This window comes from Colobus angolensis, unplaced genomic scaffold (genome assembly GCF_000951035.1).
Source record: "Colobus angolensis palliatus isolate OR3802 unplaced genomic scaffold, Cang.pa_1.0 Scaffold252, whole genome shotgun sequence".
NCBI classification, from domain to species: Eukaryota; Metazoa; Chordata; class Mammalia; order Primates; family Cercopithecidae; genus Colobus; species Colobus angolensis.
In genome coordinates, this window is record NW_012115733.1 from 2,146,416 (window position 1) to 2,167,858 (window position 21,443).

Below are 21,443 nucleotides of genomic sequence, written 5' to 3' on the forward strand. Positions count from 1 at the left end.
TTTTTTTTTTCTTTTGTATTTTTAGTAGAGATGGGGTTTCAGCATGTTAGCCAGGATGATATCGATCTCCTGACCTCATGATCTGCCCACCTCGGCTTCCCAAAGTGCTGGGATTACAGGCATGAGCCACCGTGCCCAGCCTCCCCCACTTCTTACTCTCATCTCACCCCAACTCCAAAATCACTTCTAACCCTGACACCAAAGCTATTTGAGCCGAACCTTCCCAGGTGCATCCCAAGCTGGAGTCCTGCCCCGGCTCCTGATGCGCCAGCCACGAGCAGTGGACATGGCATCGACCTTTCCGCCTCCCATTTCTGCTGCAGACACTGGGCATCTCTGAGCAATCTGGTGGCATCCCTGCTCAATTCAATGAAATCCATCGCATCCTTGCTGCTTCTCCTCTTCCTCTTCATCATTATCTTCTCCCTGCTTGGCATGCAGCTGTTTGGGGGCAAGTTCAACTTCGACCAGACCCACACCAAGCGAAGCACCTTTGACACGTTCCCCCAGGCCCTCCTCACTGTCTTTCAGGTGGGATCTGGAGACCATGGGATGGGTGGGTCGGGGAGACCCTGGAGTTGGAGGGGGTCCAAGAGCTCCATGGTGACTTTCCACCCCCAGATCCTGACAGGTGAGGACTGGAACGTGGTCATGTATGATGGTATCATGGCATACGGTGGTCCCTTCTTCCCAGGAATGCTGGTGTGCATCTATTTCATCATTCTCTTCATCTGTGGCAACTGTATCCTTGGAGCTTTGTGGGGCTGGATGATGGTGGGACCTGGGTGGTCTATAGGCAGGGTGCTTCTCCATCCTTTGCAGCCTAAGCTCATCCCAGACATCCTGTTGAACGTGTTTCTTGCCATTGCTGTGGACAACCTGGCCAGTGGAGATGCAGGCACTGCCAAGGACAAGGGCGGGTGAGATCTGGCTCCACCCCTAACACAGTCTCTCTCTGGGATCCCTGACTGGGAACCCCTCAGACACCCCCACCACCAGAGATGCCTCTAGACACTCTGGTAATCCCCATCTCCAGATACCATCTGCCAGTCCTCATTCATTCAACATGCATCTATTGAGTGCCTACTGTGTGCCAGGTCCTGTTCTAGATGCTGAGGAGACAACAGGGGTCAAGGCAGACAGAGTCCTCACTTTCATGGAACTAACATTCTAGTTGAGGAAGGCAAGAAAAATATAAACAAATGAATATATAATATATGTTAATAATATGTAATAAAGAGAAAACAGAATGAAAGGACAGCAAGAAATGAAGATTGCTCTTTGGGGTTAAGGTTGGCAAGGAAGGTCTCTATGAGGAAGTGACATTTCACCAGAGACTTGAATGAAGTGCAGGAGTAAGCCATGCAAATATCTGGGGGAAGAGTATTCAAAAGGGGAGTGGCAAGTGCAAAGGTCCTGGGGTGCTAATGTTCTTAGCACTTTTTTTCTTTTTTTCTGAGATGGAGTTTTGCTCTTGTCACTCAGGCTGGAGTGCAGTGGTGCCATCTCAGCTCACTGCAACCTCTGCTCCCCAGGTTCAAGCAATTCTCCTGCCTCAACCTCCTGAGTAGCTGGGATTACAAACGTACACCACCACACACAGCTAATTTTTTTTTATTTTTTGTATTTTTAGTAGAGACAGGGTTTCACCATGTTGGCAAGGCTGGTCTTGAACTCCTAACCTCAGGTGATCCACCCGCCTCAGCTTCCCAAAGTGCTGAGATTACAGGCGTGAGCCACCGCACCTGGCTGCATTTTTAGCACTTTCAAAAAAAATACCAGCAATGCCTGGGTGCAGTGGCTCACACCTGTAATCCCAGCATTTCGGGAGGCCGAGGAGGGTGGATCACCTAAGGTTAGGAGTTCGAGGCCAGCCTGGCCAACACGGTGAAACCCTGTCTCTACTAAAAATACAAAAGAAAATTAGCTGGACAAGCTCACTTGGACCCAGGAGGTGGAGGTTGCAGTGAGTCAATATCGCACCACTGCCCTCTAGCCTGAGCAATAGAGTGAGACTCCATCTCAAAAAAATAAAAATAAAAAAGTGAGGTTGGAATGGAGTGAGGAAGGAGGAGAGTGGTATGGAGTGAAGGTCAGTGGAGGAAATGGGGGGCCAGATTGAGGGCATTCTGGGCCAGGGTGAGGGCTGTAGTTTTTCCTGAATTAAGGAGCCGTGGGAGGGTTGTGGGCAGAGTTGGGATGTCCCAGACAGGGTTTAACAGGCTCCCTCTGGCTGCTTTGAGAAAAGACTGTTGGGACGGGCAATGGGGAAGAGCAGAAGCAAGAAGGTTCTATGGGACTCAAGAAAGGTCTGTTCTGACTGTATTGATCCCCCTTTGCCCATCTGCAGCAATCACCCCTATTTCCTTGCACAGGGAGAAGAGCAGTGACAAGGACCTCCCACCGGAGAATGAAGACCTGGTGAGTTAGATGCCTGGGCACTCTCTACACCTCCTACTCCCACCACTACCTGTCTATGTGTGCATGTCTGGTTTTTTGTTGTTGTTTTATTTTGAGACAGAGTCTCACTCTGTCACCCAGGCTGGAGTGCAGGGGTGCCATCTCGGTTCACTGCAACCTCTGCCTCCTGGGTCCAACAGATTCTCCTGCCTCAGCCTCCTGAGTAGCTGGAATTTACAGGCGAGCGCCACCACACCCGGCTAATTTTTGTTATTTTTGAAAGAGACAGGGTTTCACCATGTTGGCCAGGCTGGTCTCGAACTCATTGACCTCAAGTGGTCCACCTGCCTCAGCCTCCCAAAGTGCTGGGATTACAGGCATGAGCCACTGTCCCCGGCCATGTGCATGTCTTTAACCTTCATCCTCTGCCTATTCATTCCCCTATTATTGCATTTCTTCCATGCTTCCCCTGTGTCCATTCCCTGTGTCTCCCTCACCATTGATGACCCCCATCTTCCTGTCCTCAGGTGCCTGGTGTGGAGAAAGAGGAAGAGGAGGGTACAAGGAGGGAAGGAGCAGGCAAGTAGGCAGGGCCAGGTGGAGCAGGTGTGGGACCCTGGGGACAGAGCTCAGGCAGACAGCTCCTGACCCCTGAGACCCTCCTCTCCAGAGATCAGCCTTTTCCAAGATCATCCTGAAAATAACAGACTTGGTATGTGGTCAGCAACATTTGGGAACATTGAGGTTAAAGAAGAGAAATGCAGCTTAGGCAACATAGCAAGACCCCATCTCTTAAAAAATAATAATAATAATTAGCCAGGCATGATGATGCAAGCCTGTAGTCCCAGCTACTCGGGAGGCTAAGGTAGGAGGGTTGCTTGAGCACGGGAGTTCAAGGTTGCAGTGAGCCATCATGGCGCCACTGAAGTCCAACCTGGGGGAGCAGAGTGAGACCCTATCTCTAAAGAAAAGTAAGAAGAAGAGAAACACGTTTTGTTTACTGCTGAACTTCTCAGAGCCTTTATTATAAAATAGTCTGTGTACACAACATTCATTCAACACACAATTACTGAGCTCCTACTGTGTCCCACTGTTCTAAGTGCTGCGGACATAGCAGTGTACAAAACAGACTAAAATACCTTCCTGGAAGAGCTGACATTCTAGCAGGGAAATGGGAAGAATTGGTCATGTGGCAAACACTCTTCTGGGTGTTTTACATCAACTTGCTCAATTAATTTTCTTTTTTGCTTTTCTCTGGTGCCAGACATGGAGGAGGAGGAGGAAGAAGAAGAGGAAGAAGAGGAAGAAGGTACAGGCGGTGTGGAACTCCTGCAGGAAGTTGTACCCAAGGAGAAGGTGGTACCCATCCCTGAGGGCAGCGCCTTCTTCTGCCTCAGCCAAACCAATCCGTGAGTGCTGGAAGTGGCAGGGGGTGAGGCAGGAGGGGCTAGGGCAGGTGGAGGACCATGCAGCAGCCAAGGTGGGAGTGGGGGCATGGGTGTTGCATCAGGGCCAGAGCTGTATCCCTTGGAATCCCTGATCAGTTCTGTGGTCCTGAGTTCTGACCATGGCCCACTCCCTCTCCACAGGCTGAGGAAGGGCTGCCACACCCTCATCCACCATCATGTCTTCACCAATCTTATCCTGGTGTTCATCATCCTCAGCAGTGTGTCCCTGGCCGCTGAGGACCCCATCCGAGCCCACTCCTTCCGCAACCACGTGAGCCTTTGGCCGGGAGATAGGAGCTGAGGGGACACTCCTAGGGGTGTCCTCGTGGGCACAAGCTGGGGCAGAATGGAGATAAGGAGAAGAGCCCTAGGTGAGCTGAGAGAGAAGCTCGTTAATGGCAGCTGATGCAGTACCAGCCTTTATGGTGTGTGCAACACACGGGGAAGCACCAGGGAGGAGATCAATATTTGACTGAGGAGGAAGCTGTGCTCAGAGAGGTTAAGCAGGCCAAGGGTGCCCATGTAGCTGGGTAGAGGCAGAAGAGTCCAAATTTAAACCCTAATCTTTCTGATGGCCAAGCCTTTTGAGAAGTCACCTAGGATCCCCCTCAGTCGTGACTCAGTGGCTCCCTGCTCTTTCTCACACCCCAGATTCTGGGTTACTTCGATTATGCCTTCACCTCCATTTTCACTGTGGAGATTCTACTAAAGGTGACTAATGGGACTTCAGTCCTACCCTCAGTTGCCCCAGCACTCTCCCCACCGGTCCTTGCAGCCCACCTCTCCTGTCCCCATCCCCACCTCCCCCAACCCCCACCACCTCCAGGTCTGGAGTCTAGCCTCATGTCCCGTCCCCAGATGACAGTGTTTGGGGCCTTCCTGCACCGCGGCTCCTTCTGCCGTAGCTGGTTTAATATGTTGGATCTGCTGGTGGTCAGTGTGTCCCTCATCTCCTTTGGCATCCAGTAAGTGACAGCTCCCCAGCCCACCCCATTCCTCTCACAGCCGGGGCCCAGCCAGGACCAATGCCTGAGGATTGCCCCTTCCCCAGCTCCAGCGCCATCTCAGTGGTGAAGATTCTGCGAGTACTGCGAGTACTACGGCCCCTCCGAGCCATCAACAGGGCCAAGGGACTCAAGGTAACCCCACCGCACCCAAACCCACAGGACCCAGGCCCTGCCCTGCCCCTGGGGCCAAGATCACTGATCAGACTGACCATTTGCACTGATGCGTGACCATACAGCCTGGACCTGACATGTAAATACACATCCCTGACCACTAGCCATGTGGCGTGACCCATGTTCCTTCCAAGTGACCATATGTTTCTACCAGTAGCCACATTTCTCAGACCCAGCTCCCTGACAGGTGGCCACAGATCCCCACCCGGCAAACACCTATTCCTGGTGGATGCCCACACATCTCTAGCCCCTAACACTGCCTCTTGAACACATGTTGCTAACCATACATCTCTGACCCATCACCACATGTCCCCAGCCCAAGTCCCTGAGCTGCATCCAGAGTCCCTGCCTCATGACCACTGTGGCCTGTAGTGTTCAGTAGCCATATGCTTGGGTGCCCGCAGCATGTGGTGCAGTGTGTATTTGTGGCCATCCGGACCATCGGGAACATCATGATTGTCACCACACTACTGCAATTTATGTTCGCCTGCATCGGGGTGCAGCTCTTCAAGGTGGGGCAAACACTGGAGGGAATGCCACGCAGGGGTCTGGGCGGGAGCGTGATGAAGGGTGAACCTATATGACAGACATCCTCCCTACAGGGGAAATTCTACACCTGCACGGATGAGGCCAAACACACCCCTCAAGAATGCAAGTGAGTGCCCAAGGCCCTGCCCTCCACGGCGCTCAGGACCCCTCCCAAAGACTATACAGGCCCTAGATCTCACCAAGACCCAAAGATATAGTCCGAGAATTGTCCCAAGAACTGCAGAGGCCCTCAGATCTCACCAAGTCTTCGGAGGTCCCCCTGATACCTCCCCTAAATCCGTCTCCACATTCCCCAAGTGACCTACATTCCACTCCAGACCCCTTAGCAATCACCACCCCCACCCTGAGCCCCCAGCTTCCATCTTGAGACTCCTGTAGAGGGTAGTTAAAAACCTGGGCTGTGAAGTCAGACATTACTGGTTCAAATCCACTTCATGAGACTTAGTTACATTTCTTAAACTTACTCAGTCCCATTTCACTCAACTGAAAAACAGGGCTATCTCACAAGGCTCTTGTGAAGAGTAAATGAGCTACTACGTGGAAAATGTACTTTGTACAATGTAAAGTTGCTACACAGAAAACCTAGCTTGGGCTGGGCGCTGTGGCTCACGCCTGTAAACCCAGCACTTTGGGAAGTTGAGGCAGGCAGATCACCTGAGATTGGGAGTTTGACACCAGCCTAGCCAATGTGGTGAAACCCTACCTCTACTAAAAATACAAAAATTAGCTGGGCTTGATGTTGTGCACCTGTAGTCCCAGCTACTCGGGAAGATGGGGAAGGAGAATCGCTTGAACCTGGGAGGCGGAGGTTGCAGTGAGCCGAGATCATGCCACTGCACTCCAGTCTGGGTGGAGTCTTTTTTGAGACTCTGCCTCAAAAAAAAAAAAAAAAAGAAAAGAAAAGAAAATCTAGCTCAGTGCCTGGCATATAGTTAGTGCTAATAAACGTTGGCTATTATTCGTTTTACTTTTTCCTGGCAGGCGATGATGAGAATAATGGTGATGATGAAATGATGCCAACTATGTGCCAGACACTAGTCTCATGTCTTGACTTGTGACATTTATTAATCCTTGTGACAAGCCAGGAAATCAATTCTGTTATTATCCTTATTTCTTAGAGTGGGGAAACGGAAGCACAGAAAGGGTAAATGTGCAAGATCACCCAGCCAGGACATGGAGGGACAGGATTTGAACCCAGACCATATTGCTCCACCACTATGTCCTGCTGCCTCCATGCTGGAGACCCCAGACCCTTTCCCCAGTTCCTCTCCCCTCCTCACCCATATAACCTGTTTGCAACATCCATAGGGGCTCCTTCCTGGTGTACCCAGATGGAGATGTGTCACGGCCCCTGGTCCGGGAGCGGCTCTGGGTCAACAGTGATTTCAACTTTGACAACGTCCTTTCAGCCATGATGGCCCTGTTCACTGTCTCCACCTTTGAAGGCTGGCCTGCGTGAGGGACAGGGCCCTGGGGTTATCAGGGGATAAGGCAGGGGTCTCTGCAGGATTGGGTTGGGATCTCCTGGGAATGGGTGGGAGTGTACCTTGGGGATGTGACAAAGGTCTCTCAAGACTGTATAGGGTTTTTCTAGAGAGTGGTGAGTGTATCGGAGGACTGTAGAGGTGGGGTTCCCAGAAGCTGGGTGGGAGTTCTTTGGGGACTTGAGTGAGGGATCTCCAGGAATTAGACAGGGGTCTCTAAGGGACTAGGTAGCTAGATAGAAGCCTAGAAAGGATTGGAGATGGTTTGGGGGGACAGAGTGGAGGTCTGAGGGGACTGGGATTGGTCTCTGAAGAGATGAAGCAGGAATTCAGGGATTTCTAGAAAGCTGTGCAGGTCTTTGGGATACTCATTGTGGGGCTCTGTGGGAAGATGGAGTGGGGATTCAAGTTGATAGACAGGGATAAATTTACAGATCATTGGGGGCTTTTGTGGAAGTTCTGGGGAGGTGCATGGGGGTCTCCAGATGGTTGGAGAAGGGGATATGAAGGTCTGTGGAAACTTAGGGGATTTCTGGGTCTTTGAGGGTCTGAATGGAGATTCACTGGAGGACTGTATAGGGGTTTCTGAGGGCATGGGACAGAGGATTTGGACTCTTTGAGGGTCTGGCAGTGGTCTCTTAGAGTATGTATGGAGGTCCCAGGTGGTTAGGTCAGGAGATTTAGGGGTCTTTGGGGTGCCGGGCAGGAAACTCTGGGGTGTCTCTGATAAGTGGACTGGGGGTAGGTCTGAAGGGGCTGGGATATCCCCTCACCTGCCCCTACCTCTACCCCCCTCTGGCTCCCACAGACTGCTATACAAGGCCATCGATGCATATGCAGAGGACCACGGCCCCATCTATAATTACCGTGTGGAAATCTCAGTGTTCTTCATTGTCTACATCATCATCATTGCGTTCTTTATGATGAACATCTTCGTGGGCTTTGTCATCATCACCTTCCGTGCCCAGGGCGAGCAGGAGTATCAAAACTGTGAGCTGGACAAGAACCAGGTGACCTCTGACCCCTGGCCCCCTGTGGATGGTCACCAACCCTTCCCTCCTTGCCTCAGGACCCCACTGCTCACTCATGCCCTGCCCTGGTATGCAGCGTCAGTGTGTGGAATATGCCCTCAAGGCCCAGCCACTCCGTCGTTACATCCCCAAGAACCCGCATCAGTATCGTGTGTGGGCCACTGTGAACTCTGCTGCCTTCGAGTACCTGATGTTCCTGCTCATCCTGCTCAACACAGTTGCCCTAGCCATGCAGGTCTGAGATCCCTGCCTGACCCCCGCCAGACTCCTGACCCTATTATCTCCACACAATCCCTTGGGAACCATTAGGAACACTTAAGGCTGCAAGTAACAAACCCCCTGCTAACTAACACTGACTTAAGCTATAAAGACATTTGCCATATTTCTTCAAGTCTATGGCCAGTACTTGTAAGTTGCATCCTGATTTCAGAGATGTAAGAACGTGAAAAAAAAGGTAGCCAGTGGCCATTGTAAGTTGCCATTTATTATAAACTGCACCCCAATTTCAGATATTCTAAAATGTAAAAAGATGTGCATCCTGGAGTCAATGAATTGTGGTAATTATCTCAGGTATCGAGAAGTGCAGAGGTAGGCTGTTTGTTCATTGTTCATCCGGGACCCATGTTCTGTCTATCTTTCTGCTTTACCATTCTTAGCAAGTTGGCATTCATTCTCATGATTGTTGTTTCATGGTCACAGCTCCAGGCATCAAAACCACACTCAAGGCAGGGAGAGTTGTACCTGGGGACTCTCCTTATTTGATCCTTTCACTGGAAAGCAAAATATTGTTTACAGAAGCTGCTAACCAACAGCAGATTTATGTTTATGTCTCATTAGTCAACCTGGCCTTGCCTAGCTACAAGAAAAGCTAGGAATCAAAAACTAAACTTTCCAGTATCCACACTGGGAGGCAGACAGTGCAAGGGGTTTGACCAATCCACAGTGCGATCATGTCCCCAGACTCGCCTCAGCCCAGGCCAGGGAATATTTGGTTGGGTGTGGGGGGTCTCTGCCTCAGGTTCCATCTCAACCTGATTTTCTCCTGCAGCACTATGAGCAGACTGCTCCCTTCAACTACGCCATGGACATCCTCAACATGGTCTTCACTGGTCTCTTCACTATTGAGATGGTGCTCAAAATCATCGCCTTCAAGCCCAAGGTGGCCCCCCGCTCTAGCCCCACCCACCAGTGGATGAGTTCCTTGGGAGTGGAGTGTACTGCAGAGCTCTGGGGTTGGGGATGTGGGCAGCAACCAGGGAGTGAGTCTAGGGAGTGAGAAGGATTCAGGTGCAGGCCCATCATGTGATCCAAGCCAAGCCCTGCCTGCCTCCAGCGCCCCCTACTACTATTGGCCCCCTACCCTGGCTTGCAAGCTTTGAGAAGACAGGGCAATACTTTTCTCCTGCCTGCAGCATTACTTTACTGACGCCTGGAACACGTTTGACGCTCTTATCGTGGTGGGCAGCGTAGTGGATATTGCCGTCACTGAAGTCAATGTGAGAACTGGCCTTTCCACTAATCCACTCTCACCCTACACACCATCCCTCACCTCTATCCTGGGGCTCCCTTTAGTGTGGGTAGGTGGCTCCCACGCATATCCTCCCTACTCCTGGAGACTCAGTGCTTCTCATTCTAGCTCTATCTCTTCTGAGTCCCTGTTGGGTCCAGCCAAAGTCCCCCTCTACCGGCTTCCTCATTCCATTTTGTAACCTATCTACTGGCTCCACCATCTCCTGAAACGCGTCTCCTGTTATTTCTGTTATCTCTTTCATTGCCTCTACATTCCCCATCCAATGGCTCCGTCATGTCCACTGACTCCTGCTTTGGCTCCATCTTTTCTGATGACTTCATTGGCTTCATTTCTCCACCAACTTCATCGTCTCTGACACTGGCTCTTTCATGGCTCTGTCATCACCACTGACTATATCATTGGCTCCATCACCTCCATTGGGTACTACATGGTTCTGTCGCCTCAACTGACAATGCTGCTGGTTCCCTCTCTCCATCACTGGCTTCTCCATTGGCTCCTCCATCGGTTCTCTCATCTCCATCATCTCTATGACACCACTGGATCCATCATTTCCTTTATTGGCTCCAATGTCTCTAATCCATCACCTCCTTTACTCTCTCCTCTCCCTTCCACTACCATTACCAACTTTTTCCACAACCATCCTAATCCACTACCATATAAACTTTCCCATTGTCTCCTGTATAATGACCCTACCATCACCCCCTATATCTGCTCCATCATTTCTCGCCTTGTTCATTTGGGCCTATGATGTCATCATCTCCCCTATCACCTTTTTCTTGGTCATATCTCCCTCCAGAATGGTGGCCACCTTGGTGAGGTAGCCCACCCTCATAACAAGGACTCTCTGCTTCTTTTCCCATGTCCCTCTGCCCCTCCATCCCTCCGGATTGCCCTGGGGCCTGAGTGATTTGGGTACTGGGAGGGCCAAAGAATGAGACAGGGAGATAGCTGGAGTAAATGCAAACTGAGCATCCCTACTGCACCCCTCACCCTAGAGCTCTGAGGACAGCTCCCGCATTTCCATCACCTTCTTTCGCCTCTTCCGAGTCATGCGGCTGGTCAAGCTTCTCAGTAAAGGTGAAGGGATCCGCACATTGCTCTGGACATTCATCAAGTCCTTCCAGGTAATTCCCAACCCCATCCCTTTGACCATACTTCTCCCCTATTTCACACTTCTCAGCCTGCCCCTTTACAACCCTCAGAACTACATCTCCCAGCATGCCATACCCATTTCCAAATTATCATTCCAATTTTCTCTCTTTTCTGGGCTCTCAATTTCCAACACACCTCTGGCCTCACTGACCTTACTCTATCTACTTAACACTATGTTCACATTTGAGAGACACCGCAGTTGGCGGATCACGAGGTCAGGAGATCGAGACCATCCTGGCTAACACCGTGAAACCTCGTCTCTACTAAAAATACAAAAAACTAGCCGGGCGAGGTGGCAGGCGCCTGTAGTCCCAGCTACTCAGGAGGCTGAGGCAGGAGAATGGAGGAAACCCAGGAGGCGGAGCTTGCAGTGAGCTGAGATCACGCCACTGCACTCCAGCCTGGGTGACAGAGCAAGACTCCGTATCAAAAAAAAAGAGAGACACCACAGTCCTGGGCAGTTTGGAGATGGACTGCATCTCCCAGTAGGCCCAGGCCAGGGAAAGCAGTGCATTCTGGGGCTTATAGTTCTCTGCCTGAGCCTGTGCATCTATTCTCTGCCCCGCTCCCCCATCCCTATAGGCCTTGCCATATGTGGCTCTTCTCATCGCAATGATATTCTTCATCTATGCCGTCATTGGCATGCAGGCAAGTGGGGACCCTAGGAAGCATCCCTTAGGCACTCCTCTGCTGGCAGGGGATGGGGTAGGAATAGCCCCAAAGTAGGGGTGGCGGGTAGACAGACAAGCTGGACAGCCCTGGGTCAATCTACACATCTGTGAAATGAGATCAGCAGTGATGCCCTGTTTGTCAGGGTTATGAGGCTCCTTTAGGTATTAGGAGGTGTGAAATGGGTGGGACATGGGTTCACCTCACTGACACAGCCTTGGTGTGTCCACAGATGTTCGGCAAGGTGGCTCTTCAGGATGGCACACAGATAAACCGAAACAACAACTTCCAGACCTTTCCGCAGGCTGTGCTGCTTCTGTTCAGGTGACATCTACTCACTCCCCTGCCACCTCATGCCCGTGGGTGCCCACACACCCTCTCTGAGCCTCAGACTGCTTGAGCTATGGGAATAACACGGCAGCATGGGGCTCCATACAGCCCGAGATGTTTCCTGGCTATGATGTGAGGAGTCTGTTAGAGTACTCTAGCCTCAGCCATTTTCTTTCTGTCTGTAAGACACATCCGCTTCTCAGGTCTCAGTGCCTCATCTGTAAGATGCAAACACGACTGTCATCAACATGGCCACACTGGCTGTTAAAATATTGAAATGTTATCTGTGCCAGATGTAGCCCCTGGTGAGAAGTAGGTCATCTCCTCATTCCCCGGTCGTCTCCCAACTCCATTTGCCATGACTTCATAGCCTTCCCTTCAGGATGCTACCCCTGTGTGACCCCCACCAGGTGTGCCACTGGTGAGGCATGGCAGGAGATAATGCTTGCCAGCCTTCCCGGAAATCGGTGTGATCCTGAGTCTGACTTCGGCCCTGGTGAAGAGTTTACCTGTGGTAGCAATTTTGCCATCGCCTATTTCATCAGCTTCTTCATGCTCTGTGCCTTCCTGGTGAGAACCATTTCCTAACAACCACCACCACCGTCATGGGGGCTGGCCCTGAGGAGCTCAGGGATGTGACGTGGGCAGCCCAGATCTTCAGAGTGGGTGAGAGGGCTGGTCTGATGACAAGACCAACCCAGAGACTCATGACCATATAAGCCCACCCCAGCCTACCACCATCCCTCCATGACACTGTTCTGCCCTTCACCTAACCGCTCCCCTGCTCAATGGCCTACAGATCATAAATCTCTTTGTGGCTGTGATCATGGACAACTTTGATTATCTCACCAGAGATTGGTCCATCCTGGGCCCCCATCACCTTGATGAATTCAAGAGGATCTGGTCTGAATATGACCCTGGGGCCAAGTATGCCCTCTACCCCCTTACCTAGAATCCAGAGGACAATGCACCGCCCTACATAGTCCCCTAGGCCCAACACCTCCGACCTCTGCATCCCATTACCCTGTCAATAGATGCCCCAAGGTTTCCACTGCCTCATCCTCTGCCCTCTCTGACTGCCCTCCAGTTCTTCTCTGGCAAGCTCTGGGGTACTGGTGGGGGGAGGTAGTGATGAGCTGGTGGGGCCTTGAGAAAGGGCTAGAGGGGTTATCGCCAATCCAGTGGTACCTCCCCACCTCCTCCAGGGGCCACATCAAACACTTGGATGTGGTTGCCCTGCTGAGACGTATCCAGCCCCCTCTGGGATTCGGGAAGCTGTGCCCACACCGAGTAGCCTGCAAGGTCTGTGCACCTGCCCACCCCTGGGCCCCTGAGAGAGCTATCACATAGCAAGGGTGGGAAGGGATGTGCCTTGCGTGGGGAGGGGTGTTTGATCGCATCCTCAGAGGTTTCTGCCCCTTGACATTCATTCCTGCATACCCAGCATTTTCCCAGAGTGGGTTTTATGTCTCTGGTGTTCACAGAGACTTGTGGCAATGAACATGCCCCTCAACTCAGATGGGACGGTGACATTCAACGCCACACTCTTTGCCCTGGTCCGGACATCCCTGAAGATCAAGACAGAAGGTGTAGGGGAGGGGCAGGAGTGGGATCGTTCCTGGGGAGGGTGCAAGGAGCAAATGCATTGAATCATGGGCCCCACTCCTAGCTCTGAACCTCAAAATGGGTGACCGGATTCTCCGGGCCTGTTTCCCCACCCCCCATGTCCAATGGGGGCAGTGTGCATCTGCGGTAGCAGCTTGTGAAGTCACCCCTCCAACAGTGAGGGGGCAGCTGTGGAGGTTCTTCCTATTGGCTCATGCCCCACATCCTCCTCCAACGCAGGGAACCTGGAGCAAGCCAACCAGGAGCTGCGGATTGTCATCAAAAAGATCTGGAAGCGGATGAAGCAGAAGCTGCTAGATGAGGTCATCCCCCCACCAGACGGTGAGCTATCCCCGCCCCAGTTCCCCGCGCCAGCCCCTGAATGGCAGATGATCGCTCTCCACCACAAAACCAGCGCTGGGCAGAGGGCAAAGGGAAGTCCATGCTGGTGGGTAGAAAGCGGGGAGGCGGGCTGGGTCAGAGGGCCCCCGTGTGATCTTGCCTTCTTTCCCTTGCCCCTAGAGGAGGAGGTCACCGTGGGCAAATTCTACGCCACATTTCTGATCCAGGACTATTTCCGCAAATTCAGGAGGAGGAAAGAAAAAGGGCTACTAGGCAACGAGGCCGCCCCTAGCACCTCCTCCGCCCTGCAGGTCTTCGGGACAGGGCCTGGTGTGGACGGGCATGTGTGGCAGTGCTGTGGCTGACGCTGACCCCCATTTTGATCTTGTGAAACCCATGCCACAGATGAGGAAACTGAGGCCCCAGGCCTCACAGAGGGCCAGGGTGGCTGAAGGACTCCTTCCCCCACCCTACTCGCCTGCATGGGAAACAGAGAGGGAAGGTTCAGACCCTGAGCTGCCGGCTTACCTATTTCACCACCTCCACAGGCTGGTCTGCGGAGCCTGCAGGACTTGGGTCCTGAGATGCGGCAGGCCCTCACCTGTGAGGAGGAGGAAGAAGAGGGGCAGGAGGGAGTGGAGGAGGAAGATGAGAAGGACTTGGAAACTAACAAAGTGAGGACAAGTTTTCACTCTCCCAGGAATTTGATTGTAAAATACTTCCTCAATCCCCTGAGTGATTTTGACATTGCTTCTGGGAAGAAGCCCCCCCCTCCCCAGAGAAGCCCCCTCTGCAGTAGAAAAATATTTATTTGAGGCTGGGAAGGGTGGCTCATGCCTATAATCCCAGCACTTTGGGAGGCCAAGGTGGGAGAACTGCTTGAACCCTAAGGTTCAAGACCAGCTCTGGCAACATAATGAAACTGCCTCTCTACAAAAAAATTAAAAATTAGCTAGGAGTGGTGGTGCAAGCCTATAGTCCCAGCTATTTGGGAGGCTGAGGCGGGAGGATTGCTTGAACCTGGAAGGTTGAGGCCACAGTGAGCTGTGATCGTGCCACTGCACTCCTGCCTGGTGACAGAACAAGACCCTATCGCAAAAATTTATTTATTTATTTATTTGATATTTACCACTGCTGTTGGAGGGCAAGGCCCACATTCATGCACCTGTGGGGGAGACACACTATATGACCAAATAACTTAGCCAAAAAGTGGATGCAACACTCAGTTCTGTGACTCTCCACAGGCCACGATGGTCTCCCAGCCCCCATCTCGCCGGGGCTCCAGGATTTCTGTGTCTCTGCCTGTCGGGGACAGACTTCCAGATTCACTCTCCCTTGGGCCCAGTGATGATGACAGAGGGACTCCCACCTCCAGTCAGCCCAGTGGGCCCCAGGCTGGATCCAACACCCACAGGTATTGTCAAGTGTCTGGAGGTAGATTGTGAGGGAAGGCAAGGACTAGACACTGGACTGAGGCAATTCAGGAGGCAGGAAGTTGAGGAGGGTGGGAGGGAGGGCCTAGAGGCCTTCAAGCAGAAATTTGGGAAGAATGGAGGTGTTTCAAGGGCTCAGGTAAGAATAGAGGGTAATAAGAGATTCATACGAGAAAGGCAATACAAAGGTTTAATGCAAAAAGCACATTATTTGAAACCAAGATTTTCAGTTCAAATCCTGGCTCTGCCGTTTGCTAAGTGACCTTGGGCTAATCACTTTTTTTTTTTTTTTTTTTTGACAGAGCCCTGCTCTGTCGCCCAGGCTGGAGTGCAGTGGCACGACTTCAGCTCACTGCAACCTCCGCCTCCCGGGTTCAAGCGATTCTCTTGCCTCAGGCTCCAGAGTAGCTGGGATTACAGGCGTGCGCCATGACGCCAGGCTAATTTTTTTTGTATTTTTAGTGGAGACGAGTTTTCGCCATGTTGGCCAGGCTGGTCTCGAACTCCTGACCTCAGGTGATCTGCCCACCTCAGCCTCCCAAAGTGCTGGGATTACAAGCTTGAGCCACTGTGCCTGGCCTAGTCACTTCGTTTCTATGAGCCTCAGTCTCCTCACCTGTATGAGGGGTATGATAAAGCACTTACTTCAAAGGGATAAAGAAAGGATGAAATGAGGTAATGCATGTTGAGCACTTAGCTTTTAGACAATACACAGGCAGATGAAAGAAACATTTTTAAAAAATTTTTTAGAGTGTCTAGCTTGCCCAGGCATGGTGGCTCACACTCGTAATCCCAGCACTTTGGGAGGCCAAGGTGGGAGGATCGCTTGAGCCCAGGAGTACAAGACCAGCCTGCACAACATAATGAGACCTCGTCCACACAAAAGATAAAAAAATAGCTGAGCATGGTGGTGCATGCCTGTAGTCCCAGCTGCTTGGGAGGCTGAGGTGGGAGGATAAATTGAGCCTGGGAGGTTGAGGCTGCAGTGAGCTGAGATCATGCTGCTGCACTCCAGCCTGAGTGACAGAGTAAGACCTCGTCTCAGAAAATAAAAAATAGAAAAAAAAAAAAATAAAGTGTCTAGCTTTTACAGGCTCCCTCCACTCCTAATACATGCCCAGTTTTGTGTTGAAGGCATCTCTCTACAGGTCAACTTTGATTTTTTTGAAACTTTCGGTCCTTCTAATGAGATGGACATCTATTAAACAAAAGCCCATGGTCACTTTAAAATGGTTAATGGTTAATTTTATGTGACTTGTCCTCAACAACAACAACAACAAAAAAAATCCGAAAGCCCAGTGTTTCTGTAAGGGTTGGGGCATGGTATGAGAGGAACCAGTGGCCCAGGGCCACATATTGAGGGATCTGGTCTGCCTAACGTGCCTCACTTTCCCCAGGAGAGGCTCTGGGGCTCTCATTTTCACCATCCCAGAAGAAGGAAATTCTCAGCCCAAGGGAACCAGAGGTCAAGACAAGCAGGATGAGGATGAGGAAGTCCCTGATCGGTACACTGGCCATACCACATGGGATGAATCCATGAGCTGGGGTGGGGGAGGGGTGGGAACTGGGTCGAGGAGGACTGTTGGTGCCCCATCTCCCAGGCCCAGACCCAGACCCAGACCCAAGTTCACCCCTGGCCCTCCCACCCATACAGGCTCTCCTACCTAGATGAGCAGGCAGGGACTCCCCCGTGCCCAGTCCTTTTGCCACCTCACAGAGCTCTGAGATACATGGATGGGCACCTTGCACCACGCCGCCGTCTGCTGCCCCCCACACCTGCAGGTGAGAGCAGGGATGGATCCAAGGGGCCCCCAAGGACCTGCAGGACAGAGATCTGGGGAAACACTGACATTGCTACTTGCCCCTGGTGCCCCACCCACCCCCAGGTCGGAAGCCCTCCTTCACCATCCAGTGTCTGCAGCGCCAGGGCAGTTGTGAGGATTTACCCATCCCAGGCACCTATCATCGTGGGCGAAATTCAGGGCCCAATAGGGCTCAGGTGAGGCTGTGGAGGTGGTGCTGGGGTCTGGGGTCTGGAAAGGTGGGGGCAGCCTAGGCTGAATTTCTCAAACACAGCACATATCAGGCCCTTTTTTTTTTTTTTTTTCTTTTGAGACAGAGTTTTGCTCTGTTGCCCAGGCTGGAGTGCAGTGTTGAGATCTCGGCTCACTGTAACCTCTGCCTCTCGGGTCCAAGCGGTTCTCCTACCTCAGCCTCCCAAGTAGCTGTGATTACAGGTGACTGCCACCATGCCTGGCTAATTTTTGTATTTTTAGTAGAGATGGGGTTTCATCATGTTGGCCAGGCTTGTCTCAAACCCCTGACCTCAGGTGATCCACCCACCTCAGCCTCCCAAAGTGCTGGGATTACAGGCATAAGCCACCGTGCCTGGCCTCAGAGCCTTCTGAAGAACAGGACACATATGAATGAATGCACACAATGCTCACTGTACTTGTGAGGAAACTGAGGCCCAGAGAGGTTTACCCCAGATCATGCAGGAAGTAAGTGGCAGAGCTGACATTTAAACCCAGACCTTCTGCGCTCTTACATAAATAAACTCAAGCCTGACTTATACCCATTCAGTTTCACTCCAGTTGTATATTGAAAGGAGTAGGCACAGCAGTGAGTCCTAGACCCTCATACCCTACTTATCCATCCCTGCCCCTCTGATGTTTATTCTGGCTCAGGGTTCCTGGGCAACACCGCCTCAGCGGGGTCGGCTCCTGTATGCCCCTCTGTTGTTGGTGGAAGAGGGTGCAGCGGGGGAGGGGTACCTCGGCAGATCCAGTGGCCCACTGCGCACCTTCACTTGTCTGCACGTGCCTGGAACCCACTCGGACCCCAGCCATGGGAAGAGGGGCAGTGCCGACAGCTTGGTGGAGGCTGTGAGTCCAGATGGCATATAGACAAGATGGATGGGGGAGAAGGGGAGGAGGTGGGTACTGGAGGAGGAAGGAAAGGAGTCCCCGGGTCCTACGTTGTGCATGTAGATATCCCTTTGCCCTACGACCTCTCCTCACCCCTGTCCCCTACTGACTTCCCTACATGCCCTCATGGGCACGTCATTTATCCACACTGAACCTTCTGTGCACAGTGTGCCCTCGGTCAACACTGCTCCCACCCGTGCTCTCAGGTGCTCATATCGGAGGGTCTGGGCCTCTTTGCTCGAGACCCACGTTTCGTGGCCCTGGCCAAGCAGGAGATTGCAGATGCATGTCGCCTGACACTGGATGAGATGGACAGTGCTGCCAGTGACCTGCTGGCACAGGGAACCAGCTCGCTCTATAGCGACGAGGAGTCCATCCTTTCCCGCTTCGACGAGGAGGACTTGGGAGACGAGATGGCCTGCGTCCATGCCCTCTGAATTCTCACCCCTCCCCAACTGCTCAATAAACCTCCTGCCCTCCCCTCCCCAGCAGGAGACAGGCATGGACCACACCCCTGGATTTTGTTGTCTTTGCACTGGGGGACAGGGCTGCCTGGGGGCCCCCATCCATCCATCCCCTGTTCCTACCCTGAGCCACTGCCCACACACGGGTATTTCCAGAAACCAGGACAGCCAGGCCTGATTATTCAGCGTCAGGGAAGGAGGGAGGAGGAGGAGGAGGAGGAAGAAGAGACAGCAGCCAAAAAAAGCTGGAGGCAGGGTGGAGGAGGGGGAAGGGGGAGGAGGAGGGCGTTGGACAGAGATGGAGGAAAGGGGAGAGAGAGGGTGTGAAAGGTGCTTGGACCCAGAGAGGAGGAAAGGCAGAGATTTCACCAGGGCTCAGCCAGGTCAAACTAGGAAGGGTAGACGGATGAGAAGGAAAGGACAAGGAAACCCAGAGGACAGTCCTGCCAGGGAAGAGTCCTAGAGGTTGGAATCGCCCTGGTATGTGATGCATCTTAGGCAGAGGGGTCCTCTGACGGTAACAGGAATTTTAGGGCGGCTAAATTGAGATCGCTCTGTCTCCCATCTCCCACCCTCTGCCTGAGAAAGAAAAGAAAACCTAAATCCTCCATCAGTAGACAACATAGGTGACAGCAAAGGGCAGGGCTCCCAGCCCTGGGGAACCCACTCAGGGCCCACCTGGCTGTCCTGACACCACCTAAGAGTAACCTACTTTTATCCCACACAGATCCCAGAGGTCCTCTCTGCTTCTTGCCCCAGCTTTACTCCTCACCCAGCCTTTGGGGTTACATTCGCTCAGTGAAGGCTTATCAGGCATTTACTATGTGCCAGGCACCGGCTCTGGGATTCTCTCGGGACAAACTGAGCTGGCTGAAACACGGGACAGGTCTCATCCAAAGTGGGAGTCAGCCCCACTCCAGAGGAATTGAAGGTAGCATTGGGAGTGGTGCAGGATGAGACCACCAGGCGGGGAGGAGCTCTTCCCAGCTCTCAGAGCAGGGGTTTCTCATTTGTATAATTTGTGCCAATCAAGCCAGGACTGAAATTTGAGGGAAGCCAGAATTGGAGACTAGGACTGAGAAGATTGAGTTACATTAGGCCTTGAAATAAAGGCTTAAAGTGGCTGGGCTGGAGTTAGGTGGCAACAGCAAGTCATGGGAAGGTCATAGAGAGTGAAGGGAGACTGTTGAGGGATGAGGTGGGAGAAACCACTGAGGCCAGATCAGGCGGAGCCTTGAATGCCAGGCCCCAGACTCTGGGATTTTTCCTATAAGCAGTGGGGAGCCATGGCAGGGATTTGAGTAGGGTAGTGACATAGTTAACATTGCATTTTAAATAGATGTTCTGACGGCTGTGCTGAAAACAGAAGGGAGGGGGAAGAGACTGGAGATGCTAAAATTGGCAGGAATGATGGTCGCCTTAGCCAGGGGAGGTGGCAGAGGAGATGGTGAGAAGTGAGTGGATTCCAGAGATGTGTAGGAGGTAAAATGAACCATTTATTGGGCCCTGTGCTAACTGCATTACAGTGATTATCTCGTTGAATCAGTGCAACAACCTTATAGGTATCATTTTAAACCATTTTACCTGTCCAGGGTCAAACAAGAAGAAATATCAGAGGTGGGATTCAAATTCAAGCAGTTTGATGCCAAGATCCATGCTTTTAACCCTTCCTGTGTACTGCTTCCTCAATAAGGCAACAACTGGGAAGTATCCATTACATATTTGTGTGAATGTTCATGTTTAAAAAAACAGGTATTGAGCTGGGCATGATGACTCATGCCTGTAATCTCAGCACTTTGGGAGGCTGAGGCGGGAGGATCACTTGAGCCCAGGAGTTCAAGACCAGCCTGGGCAACAAAATGAGACCTCGTCTCTACAAAAAAATTTAAAAATTAGCTGGGCATGATGTCTCATGCCTGTGGTCCCAGCTACACAGGAGGCTGAGGCAGGAGGATCACTTAAGCCCAGGAGGTTGAGGCTGCAGTGAGCCGTATTCATGCCACTGGACTCCAGCCTGGGCAATACAGGGAGACCCTGTCTCAAAAAACAAACAAAAAACTATGGTCACCACTGAATCATACTCTTTAAAATGGTTAATGGTTAATTTTATGTGACTTGTCCTCAACAACAACAACAACAACAAAAAAATCCGAAAGCCCAGTGTTTCTGTAAGGGTTGGGGCATGGTATGAGAGGAACCAGTGGCCCAGGGCCACATATTGAGGGATCTGGTCTGCCTAACGTGCCTCACTTTCCCCAGGAGAGGCTCTGGGGCTCTCATTTTCACCATCCCAGAAGAAGGAAATTCTCAGCCCAAGGGAACCAGAGGTCAAGACAAGCAGGATGAGGATGAGGAAGTCCCTGATCGGTACACTGGCCATACCACATGGGATGAATCCATGAGCTGGGGTGGGGGAGGGGTGGGAACTGGGTCGAGGAGGACTGTTGGTGCCCCATCTCCCAGGCCCAGACCCAGACCCAGACCCAAGTTCACCCCTGGCCCTCCCACCCATACAGGCTCTCCTACCTAGATGAGCAGGCAGGGACTCCCCCGTGCCCAGTCCTTTTGCCACCTCACAGAGCTCTGAGATACATGGATGGGCACCTTGCACCACGCCGCCGTCTGCTGCCCCCCACACCTGCAGGTGAGAGCAGGGATGGATCCAAGGGGCCCCCAAGGACCTGCAGGACAGAGATCTGGGGAAACACTGACATTGCTACTTGCCCCTGGTGCCCCACCCACCCCCAGGTCGGAAGCCCTCCTTCACCATCCAGTGTCTGCAGCGCCAGGGCAGTTGTGAGGATTTACCCATCCCAGGCACCTATCATCGTGGGCGAAATTCAGGGCCCAATAGGGCTCAGGTGAGGCTGTGGAGGTGGTGCTGGGGTCTGGGGTCTGGA

General features: G+C 52.2%; 1 protein-coding gene across 3 annotated transcripts in view; it reads left to right on the forward strand.

The window, feature by feature from the left end:
* Positions 1–18,590, forward strand: part of CACNA1F (calcium channel, voltage-dependent, L type, alpha 1F subunit) — a 28,553-nt gene extending 9,963 nt beyond the window's left edge. For all 3 annotated transcript variants that reach the window (XM_011946658.1, XM_011946656.1, XM_011946657.1), the window contains exons 15-48: positions 324–531; positions 622–742; positions 839–920; positions 2,376–2,421; positions 2,928–2,979; positions 3,665–3,809; positions 3,990–4,119; positions 4,500–4,559; positions 4,707–4,813; positions 4,900–4,987; positions 5,431–5,538; positions 5,629–5,681; positions 6,884–7,030; positions 7,868–8,069; positions 8,167–8,325; positions 9,139–9,249; positions 9,503–9,586; positions 10,418–10,438; positions 10,617–10,745; positions 11,356–11,421; positions 11,675–11,766; positions 12,183–12,342; positions 12,572–12,699; positions 12,978–13,074; positions 13,257–13,359; positions 13,618–13,719; positions 13,900–14,030; positions 14,268–14,393; positions 14,964–15,133; positions 16,550–16,657; positions 16,807–16,934; positions 17,039–17,151; positions 17,840–18,037; positions 18,286–18,590. In XM_011946658.1, coding sequence (XP_011802048.1) covers positions 324–531; positions 622–742; positions 839–920; positions 2,376–2,421; positions 2,928–2,979; positions 3,665–3,809; positions 3,990–4,119; positions 4,500–4,559; positions 4,707–4,813; positions 4,900–4,987; positions 5,431–5,538; positions 5,629–5,681; positions 6,884–7,030; positions 7,868–8,069; positions 8,167–8,325; positions 9,139–9,249; positions 9,503–9,586; positions 10,418–10,438; positions 10,617–10,745; positions 11,356–11,421; positions 11,675–11,766; positions 12,183–12,342; positions 12,572–12,699; positions 12,978–13,074; positions 13,257–13,359; positions 13,618–13,719; positions 13,900–14,030; positions 14,268–14,393; positions 14,964–15,133; positions 16,550–16,657; positions 16,807–16,934; positions 17,039–17,151; positions 17,840–18,037; positions 18,286–18,516 — 4,006 coding nt within the window. In that variant the 3' untranslated portion in view covers positions 18,517–18,590. The remainder of the gene's footprint in view (positions 1–323; positions 532–621; positions 743–838; positions 921–2,375; positions 2,422–2,927; positions 2,980–3,664; positions 3,810–3,989; positions 4,120–4,499; positions 4,560–4,706; positions 4,814–4,899; positions 4,988–5,430; positions 5,539–5,628; positions 5,682–6,883; positions 7,031–7,867; positions 8,070–8,166; positions 8,326–9,138; positions 9,250–9,502; positions 9,587–10,417; positions 10,439–10,616; positions 10,746–11,355; positions 11,422–11,674; positions 11,767–12,182; positions 12,343–12,571; positions 12,700–12,977; positions 13,075–13,256; positions 13,360–13,617; positions 13,720–13,899; positions 14,031–14,267; positions 14,394–14,963; positions 15,134–16,549; positions 16,658–16,806; positions 16,935–17,038; positions 17,152–17,839; positions 18,038–18,285) is intronic.
* Positions 18,591–21,443: the final 2,853 nt, after the last annotated feature.